This window comes from Aspergillus sclerotioniger (assembly GCF_003184525.1).
Source record: "Aspergillus sclerotioniger CBS 115572 chromosome Unknown BO94scaffold_30, whole genome shotgun sequence".
Classification (NCBI taxonomy): Eukaryota; Fungi; Ascomycota; class Eurotiomycetes; order Eurotiales; family Aspergillaceae; genus Aspergillus; species Aspergillus sclerotioniger.
In genome coordinates this window covers 129,972-149,259 of record NW_020291020.1, presented here as the reverse complement: position 1 = coordinate 149,259, position 19,288 = coordinate 129,972, and the positions used below count along the sequence as shown (strand labels likewise).

At 50.4% G+C, this 19,288-nt stretch overlaps 5 protein-coding genes across 5 annotated transcripts; 2 read left to right on the top strand and 3 right to left on the bottom strand.

The window, feature by feature from the left end:
• Window positions 1–500: 500 nt before the first annotated feature.
• BO94DRAFT_228121 (uncharacterized protein) lies at window positions 501–1,505 on the bottom strand. The gene has a single exon (XM_025606285.1). It carries the CDS (start codon window positions 1,327–1,329, stop codon window positions 781–783), a length of 549 nt encoding a protein of 182 aa, XP_025463714.1. The 5' UTR covers window positions 1,330–1,505; the 3' UTR covers window positions 501–780.
• Window positions 1,506–2,074: 569 nt separating this feature from the next.
• BO94DRAFT_538678 (uncharacterized protein) lies at window positions 2,075–2,695 on the bottom strand. The gene is made up of 2 exons (XM_025612536.1): window positions 2,350–2,695; window positions 2,075–2,285 (listed from the first exon to the last, which is right to left on the bottom strand). The coding sequence occupies exons 1-2, from the start codon at window positions 2,464–2,466 to the stop codon at window positions 2,115–2,117; spliced, it is 288 nt and encodes a 95-aa protein (XP_025463713.1). The 5' UTR covers window positions 2,467–2,695; the 3' UTR covers window positions 2,075–2,114.
• Window positions 2,696–9,444: 6,749 nt separating this feature from the next.
• On the top strand, window positions 9,445–10,450 carry BO94DRAFT_607001 (uncharacterized protein; the record flags this gene model as incomplete). Its single annotated transcript, XM_025616535.1, has 1 exon — window positions 9,445–10,450. The coding sequence occupies one exon, from the start codon at window positions 9,445–9,447 to the stop codon at window positions 10,345–10,347; it is 903 nt and encodes a 300-aa protein (XP_025463712.1). The 3' UTR covers window positions 10,348–10,450.
• Window positions 10,451–11,913: 1,463 nt separating this feature from the next.
• BO94DRAFT_419657 (subtilisin-like protein) lies at window positions 11,914–14,175 on the top strand (the record flags this gene model as incomplete). The annotated part of the gene is made up of 3 exons (XM_025607395.1): window positions 11,914–12,495; window positions 13,158–13,562; window positions 13,612–14,175. Coding segments are annotated over 3 exons (1,551 nt in total), but the record flags the coding sequence as incomplete, so codon positions are not given.
• Window positions 14,176–14,576: 401 nt separating this feature from the next.
• On the bottom strand, window positions 14,577–17,794 carry BO94DRAFT_559671 (calcium ATPase; the record flags this gene model as incomplete). Its single annotated transcript, XM_025614088.1, has 12 exons — window positions 14,577–14,723; window positions 14,764–15,018; window positions 15,187–15,390; window positions 15,444–15,548; window positions 15,630–15,914; window positions 16,074–16,145; window positions 16,173–16,349; window positions 16,422–16,985; window positions 17,027–17,052; window positions 17,148–17,351; window positions 17,421–17,472; window positions 17,513–17,794. 12 exons carry the CDS (start codon window positions 17,792–17,794, stop codon window positions 14,577–14,579), a joined length of 2,373 nt encoding a protein of 790 aa, XP_025463710.1.
• Between the last annotated feature and the right edge of the window lie 1,494 nt (window positions 17,795–19,288).

Sequence of the window (19,288 nt, the reverse complement as noted above, 5' to 3'; positions counted from 1 at the left end):
TCCAATACTGGTGGAAATTATATGTGGCCCATCACTCACCAATATTAATTATCAGGAGATGTGTAGCGGCGACAGGTGGTATGCCGCACGAGGGGAACTACTTCCTAATGTCCTATTTCTTCTACGAATCTACTATCTGTATATAGACAATAATGATACATACATCAGTAACGACATAGCAAGCACCAAGTAACTATCTTAATCCCTCAGTCTCCATCCACAGCAGTGTTCTTTCTCATTATCAAACATATTAAATCAAACCTCCAAAAATCCACAAATTCCCCTTCAAATCCGAGTCCAAGATCCGATCCCTCCCACTGAAGCCTGAGTACCTAACCGACCCAAGCTCCGAAAAAGCGGTTAGTGTTCGTCAATCATGCAATCAAGCCTTTGGCTGTGGCTGCCGCCGCTCGGCGCGGAAAGCTCGGCACTCTAGATTGTTTCGGGTAGGTCGGCGCATTGTCTGATAACGGTTATCGACAGTTCCCCTCGATGATATCATACAGAATAAATATTGATTTTTGTTTTAGGGAGGCGATACAGATCAGACTGCCGTTTGGTAATAATTTCCATTTTCAGGCTAGTCAACTATTTAATAAAGCAAGAACTAACGAAACAGCTATGAGCACCACCTAGCAACGGGTCATACTCTATGCCGCTGGGAGCTCAGGCAACGAAGGTAAAAGCACAACCGGGTGACCAACTGTCTTCACTATGACCCACGATAACGTAGGCAAACCTGTGTTTGGAAGATAAATCCCTATATGGGGAAGCGTTACATCAATGGGGAGATGTGCCATCCATAGTCGGGATGGCGCTGTACCCACGTCGAGTCGTCATGGTCAAAGCTTTGATGTGAACGCGGTGGCCCGGGGAACGCATCGCTGCAATAAAAGCATTCCTTTTCCGAATGACGTCCACATCTTCCATGATGGCTTTCCCTCGGACGTTGGGAATGATTTGCAGGGTCTTGTTGGTTTTGACTAAAAGCTGATTAGTTGACTGAGCCATGCACTGAGAATAAGCAAACATACATCGGGCAGCCTTGTCGACCTTTGCCTTTATTTCTTCCTCGGAAGTGCATTTTTCGGCCAGTACAATGGCCAGATATTCAGCGCATTTGCGGAAGCGTAGACCGAATCCCATTTCAATAGGGTTATCAAAAAGTTGGGCCCGTATAATTTCCTGCCACGCATAATCCTGCATTTTCTGGGTATCCTTCGTACCCTTCCGACTATCGACGTTGTGACCATTGCAGCTTGGATAATCCAAACCCAGTGCTTGAACGTATTCATCTGCTTCATGCGTGAGGCCCAGGCGATACCTCATGGCACCGAGGAGGCGGGAGGTCCTGGGACCATCGGTGTTTCCGCTATGGAAAGCAAGAATTGCCGAGTGGACGGTGGTATCGCGAGAAGTGACTCCCACTGTTGTCGAAATCTGGATAGCGGAATTCCGGTCCTGGAGCGCTAGTTCTGCTCTTGGTGGAATAAGTAAAAGTCACTAAAGAACCAGTCATCTTCCTCAGGCGAAGCGCAGTCTTCTAGGTCGGCGATGCCGCATACAGCCACTATACGGCTTTTGACTGGGACATCGGGAGAGGGGCGAACCGTTCGAAATGCAAGATCAGAGTAGTCTGTAACCTCACTTGCTTTGGTGCTGGTCGCATGAAGCCCTTCTGTATCGCTACTTATCGTGTATGAAGGAGATGAAGAACGAGGAGAGATAGCGATAGATGAGAGATATAAGGAGTAAGAGAAGTGAAAGAATCAAGTATCAGGTGATGCTTGGAATGAATGAAACGAGAGGATTGAATCAGATTTGGAAATTCAATATCATAGTGACTCACTTACATTGTGGAATGACTTCATTCATACTATACAATTACCTCATCGGGTGCCATCACTGATAAGACTCGGACTACTATTCGCAACCACAAACATGGTAGTGAAAGGAAAGAACGATCATCATACTCCCCTTGAATGGGACGCCCATGCTAAATTCCACCAACTATAACATGCAAACTACCCCCCTCCCCTCCCATCCCATCCCACCCCCCCCTTTCACCACAATACACCACCATAACACCCCCCTACCAATCCATCCAATCTCCTCTACTCCGTATAACAAGGCGTCCGATCCTGCGCCGTCAACGCACTCGCACATTTATATTTCCCCCCAGCATTGCACGCCGTCCCCGCCGTTCCATCCGCATTACTGACTCCGTCGGCGCGATGAGCCTTGGCGCAGACACTAGCGCAGTCGAGTTCACCGACGCTGGCGTCCTAACCCCCCAGCGTATTCATTAGCTTAGCTTCAGGGGAAATGGAAAGCAAGGGGGGAGTATACCGAGTACACGCAGCAATGGCTCGAATCAGAGAATTCACATTGGCAGTAGGTGCATGCTTGGGCGGCGATGGCGCCGAGGAGGAGGAGGATGGGGGTGGAGATGGAGAGGCGGACCATCTTGGTTGATTGCTTGGTAGGGCTGGCTTGGTTTGTTGGTTGGTTTGTAGATGGGTAGAGGTGGGAGGCAAAGGGGGGTTTATATCCCCTGCATTCATCACTCCATTGCTATTATCAGGGTATAGGTATGTAGCGGTGTAATCCTTCATAAAGTTGAAGGATCATGTTTGAGATAGCATGAGGTGTGAATAGGGATGTATTCCGAATTGGGAAATGTATACGGATTAGGTTCATGTCAGGGTAGTGGTATGGATGGGACCATAGAAAAGGCAGCACAGATAAGATCCCGCCGATCTTACTAAATCGGTTCTGCAGCACTCTAAATAACTTTAAGTGTGGCTCCTGGTGGGGATGGTGTTTTGCCGAGGATTCTCCGGCGGAGGTTGCCGGATGGTTTTTTTAGCTATGCTGATGAATAGGGGAGCTCTGTGGGTTGCTATTGAGGAGTTCATGGCTGGTCTAATCCAGAGAGGTAGGATTATTACAGTGAGGGGGGTGCAATGGTGATGGAAGAAGGAAGCTGCTTTGTCGTTGGTGGGCATTAGGGCACTGTAGATAGCGGTGGGAGGAGCTCCAGTTAGCCAAGAAAAAGAAGCTTTACTTTACACTAGCATCCCACGTTCTAGATACCCAAAGTAAGACACTAGTCATGCTCGGTGAAACCGTTCTGTGCCCGTTGGATCCTCTGATCCTTCGAATCCTTCGCCTGTCAACTAGTAAGACCCCCCCGCCTTTGTCTCTCCCTGCCCTAACGGTGTTCAATAAGGATCTGCGACGCCAACCCAGTGAAGAACTAAGTGCAGATCACTCCTTCGGGCACTGTTAGCTTCGACCATGCTGCATAACCCCCTGTGCCTGTGTAGCTCATCTCCCGGAACATCTCCGTCCGTCAGGCAATCTTCGACGTGATTGCACCACGGGATACGATTGGCTGCGTTTCATCCATCATATGCGACGTACAGAACTAGAGTCCGATCTCTGACTACTTGCATCCGAATCCGAATCCGAATCCGACCCACCCATCCTCTCTTTCCATGCAGAGGCATACTCCTCCGAAGGTTCATCATATTCCCGCCCAATCACCTGGAACGTATGATCCGGGTGAAGGATACCACGATGAGGATAGCACTTGTGGCAAAAGACAAAGTCGAGACATGTCTCACATCGGTATTGCAGTCCCCGGATCATCTAGTGGGTGGTCAGTCAGAATGCACATGATAGACATAGGAAGAGTACATACCCATTGACAATATTCGCAACGAGCTGGGGTTCTGGCAGCACCTCTAATTTGGCTGCTGATGCCCTTTCGATCCTTACAGACGGTCCTGAGGAACAGCTGAGTCTTAACAGATGCAGCACTGTACTGGGAGATATCCAGGGGCGACCATTCCGATCCATTGATGCGGCCGTGAATGGTTGGGTCGGCTCCGTATTGGATCAACAGCTTGATAGTTTGTTGTAAGTCAGTCTGTTCCCCGGCCAGCTCCTGGGCACATGTGCCGTTTGTCCCTCGTGCCGCCCAACATAGAGGCGTCCAGCCATCAACATCCGTCTCATTCACACTTATTCCCCCGAGATCACGTAGAATATACTCGACCACCTGTGCGCGTCCTGAAAGGGCAGCCCAATGAAGAGGGCTACGTCCAAGCTTGTCACGGACATTGACGTCGACTTTGGCTTCCAGCAGAATCCGGAACGTATCAATACCATGGAAAGCGGCAAAGTGGACCGGTAGACGATCCATTCTATCGGGCATGTCTACAACTGCCCCCTCATCTAGAAGCAATCGTAGTGTCTGTGGCCAACTTGCAGCGGAGGCAGCAGCGAGCGCACTGCCATAAAGTCCAGCTAACCGGTTGACGTCTGCCCCGTGCGCGAGAAGGTATCGGATAATGTCGAGCATCTCCTCGCAACTCTGACCCCGGATGAACTGACAGGCAGAATGCAATGGGGCCCCAGGGAGGCCGGAGACAGCCAGATTGACATCAGCACCCCATTCGACCAACTGCTCCATCATGTCTCTCCTCATGTGGCGGCAAGCCTGATGTAACGGAGCCCCATACATCGGAGAGGCAATGTTGGCATTAAGGTCACGCTCCTTCAGAAGTGTTGCAAAGCCCTCTTTCTCGTCCCGAATAACCATGTACAGCAGTGCAGTGGCGCCCTCGTCGTTTTGTACATTCAAGTCAACACCGGCATTGACCAAAGCTTGGACTTGGCTAGTCTGGACGTAAGGGTATCGACCAGCCATAATGAGCGCAGTATCCCCGTTGGGCTTCTTCTGGTTAATATCGAACCTTTTCGGGTACTCCAGGAACGTCTGGATTATCGATCCAGCCATGGCCAGGTGAATAGGATACATGCGCTGTGGAGGTGGATGCTGAAGCGCAGCCCCGGCGTCGACCAGCAGACGAAGCATTTCCGCGTTGCCACCAGCAGCAGCAAACGACAATGCCTTCCACCCATCCTGCCACTCGTGTTCAACCTGCCCTTCGATATCTGCATGATACTCCAATAGAAGCCGGGCAGCCCCAACCTTGCCACGGGCACTGGCGTGGATCAAAGGGGTCCACCCCCATTGACTGCGGATGTTCGGGTTGGCCCCTGCTTCAAGGAGAAGCTTGACCAGATCATCTCCCGTGTCAATTGCCCCGAATAATGGCCAGTAACCATCTGCCACAATGTTTGGGTCGGCATGGTGGTCCAGGAGATATCGGACTAGGGTCAGATCCCCCTGTTTCACAGCCCAACTCAGAGCAGTCAGCCCATTCTCATGCCGAGCATCAATCGACACGCGATGCTGTATCAATAACTGCAACAGTTCAAGCATAACAGGGGTCGTGAGGCTTGTCGCGCACCCCATAATCTCTATCAGGATTGGGGGACTGATCAGATCGCTATTAGGGTCGGCCCCTTTCTCCAGAAGTACCCGACATGTTGCGACATGGCCATTGACCGCCGCATAACGCAGGGGAGTGTCGGTCCCATATGGTCCAGGGATATTAGGATCGGCACCGTACTGTAGCAGGGTGCGTACGCATTCTACATAGCCCTCTTCTGCTGCAGCAACCAAAGGCGACCATCTGGGCTTGGTGACCATTGGCCTCATGTTTGGATCAGCCCCTAGTTCCAGGAGACATTTGAGGGCCGCATAATTTCCCTTCTGACAGGCTACATAGGCCGGTGTCAATCCATCGTTATTTCTACCATCCACCGCGATGTGCCCTCCTTCGACCAGAAGCTTCGCGCAAAGCGTGCTGCCACTATCAAGGCAGTAATGGAGGGCTCCATCTCCACCGCGATCTACCCAGAGAGCATCAGCCTGGTGCTTGAGCAGCACTTGTGCAGTATCAACATGGCCTAGGCTGATAGCGATAAAAAGCAGTGGCTTAGGCAACTTGGAATTGACTGGGTCAGGATTGTGCCCCATACCCAAGATCCTTTCTGCGAAGCGATCCCATCCCATCCACGCTGCTCTGGGCAGAAGATGCGGGGGCCAGGGAATAGACTCAGTTCCTTGCTGGGAATCAAGGCAGTCCAGAACCGTGAGTAAAGTCTCTTCTGGTCCCTTGGCGGCTGCCATCGAAAGTGCACTTAGAAGGGTACTCTGGGAGAATCGATGTCGATTAAGAAGGTCTGCTATCAGCTGGGATTGGCCATCCCTCGCTGCCTCAAAAAGAATCAAACTGGGATCTACCACTGACGGGGATCGCATGCTTGAAACCAGAGCACGTCCGAGAAAGATCTCCCAAGCCGATTCCCAACATTCGCTGGGTCGAGTGATCGGGTTAGATGTGGCCCAATAAGCTCGAGCCCAAGACATCGAGAATGCAGACTCGGCAAATTCAACAATTAGACTTTCTGGATTATGATGCGCTGGTATTCGAGACCAGTGTTCCAGCCAACTCTGAATTGCATACAAGAGTAGGCTCTCACGGCCGAGTCGGACGGCCGGCTGGATCCGATCAGTGGCCGGGGCAGTGTATAGTTGATTCATCTTTGATTGCATCGCCGGCGATGACAGATACTTGAGACATTGTTTTGTGAGCTGAAGATCAGCCGTGTCTTTGATCTCCTCCCACAAGTATGGCCGGTTGCCTGGATGGCTTGAGCGCGTAAAAATGGACCATATCGGCGAACTTGAAAACCTGACTTCATTGTTCCAGACTTTAACTACCCCGGCCAGCCAAGCCTTAAGGACAGAAACAAGTGTTGAGACGCTGGATGAGCTTTTATATGTATCACATGGCAAGCCCGGAGAACCATTGAGGGCAATGATCTCCGCCAGCTCCCAAGTTGTCAGAGGCCTGACAGAGTAGACAAGCCAAGTGAGCAGCAGACGCGCGAGATCGAGGTCTGGAATTTGTCGGAACACCTCATCAATAATATTTGCCAGGATATGGTTTTCATCCTGGCTCGCAAGTGGGGATACAGTGTCCAATTGAAAGCCCAGCGGCCAATCTCGACCGACCCTCAACTGCTCACATAGTATGTGACAGCCCAGAGACTTGTTCCCGGTCAGACAATTTAGCTGATCTTGAACATTGCTCATAGACTTGACAATGTCTGGTCGTACTCGTAGCAACTGGGAGACACTGCTGTTGTTCCGCGGCGTCTTTGGTTGCGCATTCGCAAGTTCCAAATCCATATCAATGCTTACCCATTCTCGGGGATTGGAAAGAGCTAGTGGAGCTGCACGACTCGTGACTACTACCCTGTGGCTGATATCGGTCCCGGAAACCAATCCAGATAGCAAGCCAAACAGTGTGGGCTTGGATATGTCAGGACACCCATCCACCCCGTCAATGACAAGTGATACACGACCGAGGTGACGGCATATTTCGCGGAAGAAATTTATCAGATCACGCTCGGTCCAGCCCCGGTGCTGGTTGAGTTGCTCGTACATCGTCTCGGCCAACAATTCGAAACGTTCCATGTGTTGGCACAGGGTCTGCGCAATAAAGCTGGAGAGCATGGCGTTGAGAGATTTGCGACGCGTGTACTGACTCGCAAATGTAAAGTACAGAGGAAACCTCTTGGACTTTACGTCCACTGTGTTCTGGATCTTGTAGAAAAGTTGTTCTCCCAGGTCTCGCATATTTTCAGTACCGTAGATGTGTAAAACCCGGCCACGGGGACACCCCATCCACTCTCGGATGGCAGTCAGATTAGACATGGAATGGGTCGGGTCCAGGGAGGTTCTAAATGGGTCGAGGGGGGTGGCAAGGTAGGAAAGGATCTCTTGGAAAGAGATCTGGTCCCGGGTGAGGGAATTGAGGTCTATAAGGTCGGAAATTAGCGTATGTTGAAGCTGAAGAAATTGAAAACATGGACTACAGATGGAGCCCTACATCGCCCGATATAATCGAGAAACTTGCGGAGATCAGATGACTTTTTCGAGTCCGAGCTTAGCCCCGGATTCCTCCAAGCCCTTTTTTCCAGCGGAAGCCCGAGAGTGCCGGTGTATTCATCAAAGACCTACGTCCTTGTCAACTTATGGACGGGAATAAACATACTGATGCGGATGGATACGCAAACATACGCGATGAATGTCGCTTGGACTGGAGCGCGCTGCATAAAGACTAAGGAGGCGGGTTCGAAAGTATACACCAGATTCAAGAAAAAGGCCGTTGATCTCCATAACCGCCTGCGCCAAGTCCTCTATGACAGCGAGGGAAGGGGGCAATTGGGCCATCGAAGGCTTGAATACGTCTAGCAAGAAGACGGCCAGCTTGTGCTGGAGGGAACGCTCGTCTGCACTTCGGTGTGGGCAACCGGAGAATATCTATCCACAATTAGACCAGAATCCTGATATGTGGTGTAGCTGAGCGGCCTACCAGAAGGCTGGTACTTTCGTACACTTCTCGCTGCCTGGTATGGCATAATGAGGCCATCGCAAGAGCCTGGAACATCAGTGGAGTCAGCAAGCAGCGTGAAGCTCTCGAACCTCGTAGGATATCTCCAGCCACATAAAGACGACTTCACTTAGGAGTCTACGGTTGTCAGAAGCATCAGGACCCATGGCTCACATCTTTAACAAGGATCCCCCCCAAATCATGACCAAAAAACACAATCGAGCGCTTATCACCATGTCAGTCGGGATCCCAAACCGAGCCAGGGCACCGAACCATTGTATGCTCCTTTCTGATGGCCACCAACCCATCCAAGAGGCAAACTGCCGCATCCCGAATGACTGCGCGAGGCCGGAAACCGCACAGAATCGAGTCGGCATTGTACCGAAATGTCATGATTCTGGTCGTACTGGCATCAATGGCTTTGGCATAGTCCTCGACCCATCTGCTATTGCCCGACCCAGGGCTTTTGCGCTTTTGCAAACAGTCTGCCGAGCCCCCATAAAGACCGTGAACAATGACAATACTAGACTAGATCTCAGCAAACACTCAAGCCTGCGAGGTTGAAACTCACTCCACGCCCTCCTTAGAGGCCGCCCACTCGGGCCCAGATGTCCCTCCACCAGGCTGGTCAATAACTATTCCATCATGGTGGCCTACTGATGCGCGTCCTGGAAACCCAGGTGCCTCCGAGTGTTCCAAAGACGAAGGAGGTGAATGGGATTCCATTTTGATGCTGGGGGGGCAGTATTGGAGGAACCCCTTCACTGAAGCAGGTGGATTGCCGAAGCCTGCGTGACAAGCATCCGCAAATTCTGACCCAAGCGAGCGCGCGCATTGCCCCGGGACTCAAGGGATCCGAGCACAAGGTGATTTGGGAGACGACTCAGCTGGGTGACACCATTCTGATGCCTTTGTGCCAGGTGGGACGGGGCAGTGCTATGTCGAGGATCATCTGCCGTCCTCTCAAATCGGCATTGCCACCCTTATGGAGAGAGATAGATCACTATTAAAACCTGCAAGTCTCGAGTGGAAAAAAAGACATTGCCCGTCATAGTATACTGCATTCTCTAGTACACCGTCCATTTGTTCCAACCTGCTGCCTTTTGTTAAACACCTCAACGCCATGGATGACATTTGCGAGTATGATTCACGCTCCAGTCTGGTCAATGCTGGCCAGGACAACCAATCGGACGATGGAGAGCGTGTAGCCAGCCTCGAAGATGCCTCCTTTGGGATTTCCTTGGTGCCTGTTGGCTGTGCAAGTGGATATCACCTGCTGAATGATGCTCGCTCCCCCGACCAGCGTGAGATGATTACGGCCTATGATGGCAGCGTCTATTACGAGGGCAAAGCACTCGAAGTGATCCATGGGAACCTGTCCCCAGAATCCAACGCCTTTGCGACTCTCTTAGTGTATGAGTTTCGTTTCACTGGGAGACGACCAAAAGCCCGCATCACCTGGGCCAGTGTTTCATTCAAGTTTCGCAACTCCGACTCCAACTCGCCCGAGCTCAAAGTCCTCCAGTTCAGTCCAGATCACCAGGGCCCGCTCAGCCCGGTCGAACAGGAGTATGAGTCCAGCACCACGCTCAAATGGCATGCCAAAGCCGGTATTTCTGTGGTCAGCGGGGGTGGGGCCTACGATAAGTCCAATGTTGTTAGGTGCACCAAAACGAAAGACACCAAGGTTGTGGGAACCCCCATTATCACCCCCTTCCAACGAGTGTATGGGGTGAAATGGACCCTAGAAGAGAACGAAGCCAGTCAGGCAGGGGTGCCGGACCGCATTCGCACTGCAATCCTGTTGGAGAGGTACACCGAGGATCGATTCGAAGCTACGGTGGAAATCAACATGAACGTGAAAAATTGCTACTGGATGGAAAGGTTGGGCGGGATGAAAGACCAAAATGATCCAATTCTGTACAACCCTAGTACACCCCCAACGAACCACCTGGGCAGGGTGTACGACCGCCATCATCTGGCGGCTGTCGACCTGAGCTCCTTTTATAAATTGTCTCTCCGATAAGCCTTGACAGCTAGGCTGCTGGGACTTCGATTCCCATTTTGTACAAGGAATGCGGCGTGGGCTGTGCCGTGGGCTGGAGATGAGTGGGATTTGCGCCGAAGGGATGGAGGACAATGGTGACACCGAGCACCCATCGGACCGTCCGGAAGGAAAGGGGACAGGCTGAGCAGAGGGCGAGGGAGCAGCAAGGCTGAGCTACTGAATTACAATGTAACACATGGGAACCCATGGACTGAGAAACTCCCCGAGTATGTTCCTGACGTAGGAAATTCCAACCAAGCCTCTGGTTATGTTACACCCGACACCCTTGCCCACGAACCAGGGCATGTTACCCCTTGGAAGTAGGTAGAACTGGATGGGCCGAGTGGCTCATCTCGGGGGAGGGGGTGATTAGAGTCGTAACGATCAGAGGAGCTCCTCCCAGTCCAGATGGATGTCTAGAATGCATTACCACACCACCCAGACAGAAGTCAGGCATACGGCAGAATAAACAAAAGATGTCCTCCGATTCTTGGGTGAGCTGCCGACAGCAACTCATTGTGGAATCCGCGTGCTAACTGAGCATTCGAGTCGAGTGACGATAGCCGATCATCCAGCGATGATTCTGTAACGAAGGGTAGAGAGCACACACAACACCAGCTTGTGTCAAGCCTCAGCTCAGTCCTGAAGGTCCTCGGTGACAGAAAAAGGGGTCTCGACCCCAAGTGGCAGGAGCAGGGGGGGGCGCAGGCCCTCTTGCATGAGCGGACTGACTCGAGGGAGACAGTCTGGCACCTGCTGGCAACCTGGAGGAGAGAGCAACTCCCCAAGCGCCATCGTCTGAAATCCCTCGTACAATTCTTGGTGAAGAAGAACCCCGATCTTCTGGGTGAGCCGAGTAGTTATGGTGAACATGCCATTCACTCTGCGATATCCAACAGGCAGAACAGTCTAATTCAGCTGATTTGTCAAGTATATCAGCGTAGAAACGAGGGGAAATTGAATCATTTCCTTACTCAGTGTTATAGCAAGCATCTGTCCCTCCATCTTGCGATTGAGTACAATCTGGAAGCCCTTCCCGATCTGATTGATCGAGCAACCCCGGAAGCCCTGATTGTCCAGGATGGCGATGGAAACACGCCTCTTCACCGGGCAGTCGAGTATCGTCACTGTGGCCCAGACCGAGTTGCTCTCATCGAAACGATGGTCACCAAGTGCGACCATCTGATGAAGGGAAAGCCGGCTGAGTTTAATAAAGCTGGAAACTCACCATATGCACATCACATTCAGAGCAAACCCACCAATGAGACCGGCTGCGAAACCACTTCTCAACTCGAATCCACCGACGTCGATGGCAGGTGGATAGCAGCACATCTTGGCCGGAACGAGGGATTCGGCATAGAGGAACCCTCAACCCTCCCCAAGAAGAAACCCGGACAGCCTGGGAAGCAGAACGACGGCCACGAGTCCACCTCGATGCAGGCGAAAGACGTTCCAGTCCGCAGGAAACAGACCACACCCAGTGATGTACAGTCTGGAGGTACCCTCAACCCACAAATCACGACCACGGGACCCTCAAGCTGGGCAAAAAGCGTTGAAGATTACCTGAAAAAACACTATATCAGAACCAGAGGAGACATGGCTGCCGCCAAAATTCTGTATGAGATCAGGGATGGATCGGGTAAATATGCCACAATCCCAAAATATAAGGCCACATACTTCGACATCAGTGATAGAACGACAATCACCTACCGTGCCATTGAAAAAATCGCAAGTACTCTGGATTTTGAGGATACCCTACGGCTAGTGCACCTCCCAAAACTGGAACCTTTGTCATTCACTACACCCGCCAGGAAACCTGGCAAGACTGACATCGAGAAGGTCTTTGAGAACCTATTCAACGATGTCACTAAAATATTCAAGGTCACTGTCGACGATCTATGTGACCCCCCGTACCAGGACGCGGCCATCAAAGAGTGTCTGAAAGGCAAAAACATCGAGACCTGGGATTGGAAGAAGCTCGACATGTGCCCAGACGTTATCTTCGAGGCAGCACCAGGCCTTACAAAGCTCCATTTGTATTGGAGTGGTCGCAATGTTGTCCTTCATGGGTGGATGGGCCTTTGTCGACTAGGGCATGTGGAAAAGATCATTGTGCATGTGGAGCAGGTATGGATATTAACTTTCCAAGGACCCTTAAGTACTGTACTGTCTGACTCGAGCCTCTACAGGCTCCTGATGGTGATACATCTACCACTATCAACTTCAATAAGTTCTGCACTCATCTGCGCAGTATGTTTATGAAAGTTAGGGCCGAGGCCATTGCTGAGGTCAAGAATGACTGTATCCAAAATGCCATCCAGCAAGCTCTTGATAGGAGCATCAATCGGTGCTCCAAGAATGATGATCGACCGGCACTATATGACACCATAAAGCAATCTGTCCATCTTTTTGTCAGTGACGTGGCTCGCAAAACCAAAAAGGAACTTATCAAACACCTGGTACAACTGTCGGAGCAGAAAACGAATGGCGATATCCCGAGAAGCATCAAAAACTCTGAAAAGGTATTATGCGGTGCTATAAACAGGGTGGTCAAGAGCCTTGTTAAACAGGCCGAGGTCTCAGAGACCAATGACATGAACGAAACCCTCCTTCAAATATGGACCGTCCTTAGGGCCAACTGGAAAGGAGAAGCAAAGACAATTGGCCAGGCAATGGCGATCGACGCGTTGAGGTCCTTGAAGAATGTCGAAATATCGAGAGTGAATTCCGGGGCCTCCCCGAAAATTAACAATGATGCAAAGAAGAAGCCAGTTGATCTTGGACGAGAGAAGCATGGGTGGATTACATGCATGGAAGAATTCTCCAGCAAACTTCATCAACTAGACGGCCAAACGAAACATAAGCCTATTGGGCCAGTTCATGTAGCTCTCATCGATGACGGTGTGGCTATCCAGGAGCTGCCCATCGAATGCCCCGTGGGGATCACTGGATACAGCTGCCATACCCAGCCAGGCAGCCCTTCTAGCTCGCGGTCAAGTAGCCCTACTCGCTCCCGGTCAAATAGCTTTATTCGCACCCGGCCGCATTATCAGTCAAGCGGAGGTCATGGCACGACAATGGCTGTTCAAATATACCGAATCTGCCCCAAAGCCAGGCTACACGTCATCAAACTGGAGGACAACACCAACTCCAGGGATGGAAAACGGTCCATTACTCCCGAGAGTGCAGCACACGTATGGCACCTGCTTGCGCAATCTATACTCAAATTGCTGACCGCGCCAGGCTATTAACAACGCTATTGACAGCCAGGCCGATATTATATCCATGTCCTGGACGATTGATATTCCTTCTGACATTGACGAGAACCCCAACTTCAGATTGCTGCGGGAGGCGTTGCAACGGGCCGACCAGAGGAATATCCTCATGTTCTGCTCCGCCAGCGATCGAGGCGCCAATAACCCTGCCACATTCCCTGCTCAAGCCAGTGCCAATATCTTTCGGATTGGGGCTGCAAAGCAATCGGGGCAGATGGTGGACAATGTCGGTAGCCCGGACAACGTCGACTACACCTGCCCCGGGGATTCGGTTAACACCGAGTGGTTAGATCCCTCTGGGGTTATGAGGACAGACTGGCACACTGGCTCTTCGGTAGCGACGGCCCTTGCAGCCGGCCTGGCAGCTCTGATTCTCTACTGTGTTCAGGTACTTGTGGCCCGTGGCGACACTGAGGACGAGCTCCAGAAGGCGAGTGCTTCCCTTAAGAAACTCAAAACCCCCGATGGGATGAAAAAGGCGCTTGGTGTGATGCAGGATGATGCGAAGTATCTCGCCGTTTGGAATATCTTTAGAAGTTCGGCAGGTGAATTCAAAAGTCCGGATGTTCTAGATGAGGTTTTGAGGGTGGCAAGAACACTGTCTCCGGATTAGTTGGTGTCTGTTTCTTGTCTTTATAATCCATTCCAGTACTTCTCTCTTGACCCTCCATACAATACCATCCAACGAGGAATTCAATCAAATGCTTGCTTTTCCCACATTGTCGACTGTATCATTCATATTCTTCCTTATCCATGGTATCTAATGCTAGACCATCGCCCAGTCGTGCGTTCTAATCTACTCTCATACATCCACTACGTGTAAATCAAAATCGATCCCACTAACCATCCTTTCACAGCATACATACATATCTACATACATACATACATACATACATAGCACAGTAAAATCAATCATGGCTCACCACATCAATCTCACTCCACCACCTCATCGTCCTCCCCCTTCCCCCTAGACGCCAACCACACCGTCCCATTGCCCTCGCCATTACTCTCAAACTCCAACGACAAATTCGCCAAATGTCCCAACACCCTCCGCACAGCCTCATCCCCTATCCCGTTTCCCTCTGCCCAAATTATCCAATCAGGCAATTTTATTCAACACATAATACACCAAGGCAATCACGATCTCGACTCCAATACAATACCCCCAAAGTCTGACCACCGTGACGATATCCGTCCACCCGTTACTCATCTCTTTACTGATATACTGATCGTATAGATCAGTAATCATATCTCGATTCGAGAACCATCCGAACAGACAGAAGATTGTTGCTAGGACATCAACACCAAATATAGCAGCCACAAGAGGGAGGGAAGGCCAGGTAGAACTTCCTCTCATGACAAAGATAAGCCAGTTCTCGATGAGGGCAACTTCGAGAAAAATAACTTCTTAGATAGAGCCCCAGTTTTGGATTATACCGCCGTCAGGGAGAAAGAGTGTGGCGCGGATGATCCAGGTACCGATGGCGAGAAGAAGACTGAGTATTATGGATATGATCCAGATTTTGGAGAGTTGCCATTATACGGGGCGGAGTTCGTGGAAGGTATGATCATAGGCAACGGCCACGCTGGCGACGTCGGCGAAGAGTGCGAGGAAGACAACCAGATCAGTACAGATACTTTCGTTGAGGATTATCATTGTAGTGACGAGGTAGATTTCAAGATATAGGCAGAGGGCGATACGGTATTGGATGTAGGCTTTCATACGGTGGAAGATTTGGCGGGCGACCTGGAGGGGTTGTTAGGGTTAGACTGGTGGAGATGGGGATGGGGAGGGAGTACCTCGATTATGTCGATAATGGTGTATAGGCCTGGCTCAAGAAAGACAATGTCTGATACGGATTGTGCAGCTTCAGAGGCGCCCTCAACTGCAATTCCGCAGTCAGCCTTTTTAAGCGATAGTGCGTCATTAACACCATCTCCTGTCATGGCTGTGAGGTAGCCTCAGTCTTAAAGCATTTAAACAACCTGGTATTTATGTTCGGGGAACACTTCAGCAAAGCCGTCTGCTTTTTCTACCAATTCTCCAGCCATAGCGCCACTGAGTCCACCGCTGATCAATTTCTCTGAATTGTAGACCGTTATACCCAGGGCTAGCATTTTACATGTTTCTTTAGCAACCGCGATGGCATCACCGGTAAGCATCTTAACTTTGATACCAAGTTTTTGTGCTTCGGCAATAGTCTGCGCTGTATCATCACGCAAGGGATCAAACATAGATAACATACCTAGTAAATTCCAATATTCGCCTTCCTTTTGCACAGCAACGCCTAGAAAACGGAAGCCACATTATAAGAACTCAGTCGCTTTCTCTCTGTACATCTTCGCGGTGGACTCTGAGCAATGAGTCAATGCCAGGACTGCTTTAAGCGCACCTTTAATACATGTATATCACTCGCCGTTGAGGGATACATTGGCCACAATCCATTTTAAAACCGTGTCAAACAGAGTAAAGTTTTCTGTTTTCCATCCCTGCTGCAGGATCTCTTTAACTTTAGGATATTAATTGACTGACAGGACGGTCACTTTGTCAATAGGATCGGGAAAACGGACATTGTGGGATGACGCGAGAGCAGCCACGGCAAACATCCAGTTCACATCAACACCTTCGGCCACAAAGGGCTCGCAGATACTGAGTCGGTTGGCGGTTAGTGTTCCGGTTTTGTCGGAGCACAGAATGTCGACACCCTACTGAACTATTAGTATCTAATGGAACAGAGGGGATGATTTAATAGTCAGAAACCACTCCAGGATACCTACAGCAAGCAACTCAATGGCAGTCAATTTCTGAACAATGGCTTTCTTGTTCGCAAGGTACGCAGCACCAACTGCCAGAGTGGTGGTTGTGACAACAGGCAGTCCGACAGGGACTCCAACGATCAGAATGGACAATGTGTAGAAGAGAAGGGTCTGTTTACCAGGCAAAGCAATCAGGGTGTTTTGGAAGAAGCCGCCAATCCAGACAGCCAGCAGCCATGCCATGACAATCACCAACAGTACAGTTCCAATACTGTCCATAACCATCTGGAAGTGACCGGTGTCTTTTGCATTCTGTACCATCAATGCTGTGCATCCCACAAAGGCCCGTTTGCCTGTAGCTTGGACCGCGGCAAGAACATTTCCACGTTTGCATCCGGTAGTGTAAAAGACTTGATCACCAACGAATCGATGCACAGCAAGAGACTCGCCCGTGATGGCCGAGTGATCACAGGCCAGGATTGGATACCCTTTATCATCGTCGTCGTCGTCATCTGAACTGCCCTCATCATTGGACTTTTCATCCGACTTGTCGTCCAATTTCCCTTCGTCCTGCAGGTTCTGATACTCGCTCCATCCGGTATCCGCATCATCATACTCGCAATAACCTTTGCAACAGCCGGAACAGTTTGCCCTCTTCGACAACGATCTATTCATCCACCATACCATGAGCATCAAAGCACCAACACAAACAATTGAAAAGAAAAATAAAGAAAAAGGAAAATCAACTCACAGCATCACCCGGAACCAACTCCCTCACCCTCACCACAGTACTGCGCATGGCAATACCTGCCTTCAAACTGGCAACCACATCCTCCGCCTGTGTCTCCTGATACCACCCAACCGCAGCATTCAAACACAGTATACCAGTAATAACCCCGATACCAATCCAATCCTTGGACCCAGCAGCCAAATGAATCGCAAACTCCATAACTAAACGATTAGTACCTCCCCCAAACCCCATCTTCAACATGCCACCTGAGTAACAACTACTCACCACACAAAATCGGCACGACAACAGACTAGCCACCGGATTCTCCTTTTCTAAAGTCAACTAGTTAAATAAACCCCGCCGAGCGTCGTTGTCCCTCGACATCCGATTCCGACAACCCATGATGAATACCCGTGAGTCGCCAGTCCGAAGGAAACAGCCGACATGCGTCCATCGCAACCGACGTTTTTCCACGAGCCGTACCAGATACGGATCTCGCAGATCTCGCCGGATTTGGGCTGTTGGCGTCTTTTTCGCGGTAGGTTGACGTGAAGTGTACGAGGCGGGTGTATTCGTCCATTGTGGAGTCATTGTGGGAGTTGGTGGAGGGGCGGCGGGTAGAGGAGGAGGAGGCGTCGCGTTTGATGTCGGTGGTTGGGGACATTCTGGTTGGAGAGGAAAATAAGTGTGGTAGTGGTTATGGAGAGGGGAGGGACGATGGAGGAGAGCGTGAGGTGAGGTACACTGAGGATGAGCCTCAGAGGGTGCAAGTAGGTAGACAGGGAATGAGAGTTTGTATATAGCTCTCCATCACGTCTTATTGGTGTACAAGTCCATCCTGTTACCTTGATCAACGGTCGGCTAGCGGCACCCTCGAAGGTAGGAAAACGCATGACGTTGCGAGCTCTCCGCATGGTTGTGTATAATCGTACGAATGGTCGAGGTGTTTGCATATACCTGATCGAGCTCTTAGCGTCGTGGACCGCTATTAGCAAACCGGATCAACAAACTCAGGGAATACTTCACTTCCAAAACATTGTCAACAGTTCATAAATAAGATGAAGCTCTTCTGATGTAATGTTCAGGAGAAGCTATGAGTTAGACAGTGGGTGATGAGTGTGGAGGGGAAAAGCTTGGTAGGCACGGACCCACACCGCCGGTGGGGCATCCGCGGTTTATCGCCACGGCTGCCACGCACCAATCATTCCCACTGTGCTGGATTATGGTTATCGTGAGGATATCGACGAAAGTACGGCCGAGGGATCGAGTAATCCGTCCTACACTGTATGAATTCAATACGTAGCTAGGTATTATCCTGCTTTTTTGTATCCAATCCGAGGTAGGCTTCCCAGTTCCGATCACCAGATGATAGCAATCAATTCCAATCCTATCCCGTCCATACTCAAAACCTACCATATTATGGTAACAGACCCACGGTCCACTCAGGAACCTTCCCTTTGCACCAAGCCTCTACTACCACGCCCCATCCTTCCGCTCGGATATACGGCCTACGGGACCAAGCCACGATAAGCTGAACCCCAACCGAACATGTCGTAAAACCAGTTCAGTGTCGAAGCTTGTTTGCCCCTGTCACTTACTATATATGTATCCAATGCAACCAGTTATTCTGCGGGAATGTGTCGACATCACTGTTGATACGTATTGATATGATAGGTGTAATGTGATGACCTGTTAAGGATGATACAATGGTGATCGGGGAATGGGAGGAGCTAAGGTAGGGAGAGTATTTAATTCGCCTTTGGGGATGATTATCTACTCAGGGGTTATTATAGTGACGGTCGGAGTAGCCTCAGAGACTAGGATTTGGCTTGGTTTTCTTGACTGGTAAGGAAGAAGGATATCCATCACACATACCCCAGAATATTTCCCTTGAAAAGGACAAGAAAACTATGACACGCATTCGATCCAAATTGTATTGTTGTAAGTACCTCTTCTCTGACACATCACCATATAAATAGTTGATTATAACAATGATCGGCAGACCACCCATCACCATATTCCCTCACTCAATACCATCCACCATAAACCAAAATGTCTCTCATCAACCACCTCCACCCCCGCAAAACCATCGCCAAGCGAGGCTCGGCGAATGAAGAATCAGAAGCCATCCTCGATTTCGTGGTGATGGCATCCTGGC

Excerpts from the sequence above, each read along its gene's own strand:
- BO94DRAFT_228121 (XM_025606285.1), bottom strand. The coding sequence starts at position 1,329 with ATGAGGTATCGCCTGGGCCTCACGCATGAAGCAGATGAATACGTTCAA.
- BO94DRAFT_538678 (XM_025612536.1), bottom strand. The coding sequence starts at position 2,466 with ATGGTCCGCCTCTCCATCTCCACCCCCATCCTCCTCCTCCTCGGCGCC. Across the intron at positions 2,286-2,349 it reads GCCATTGCTGCGTGTACTCG|GACGCCAGCGTCGGTGAACT; the intron begins GTATACTCCCCC and ends CTGGGGGGTTAG.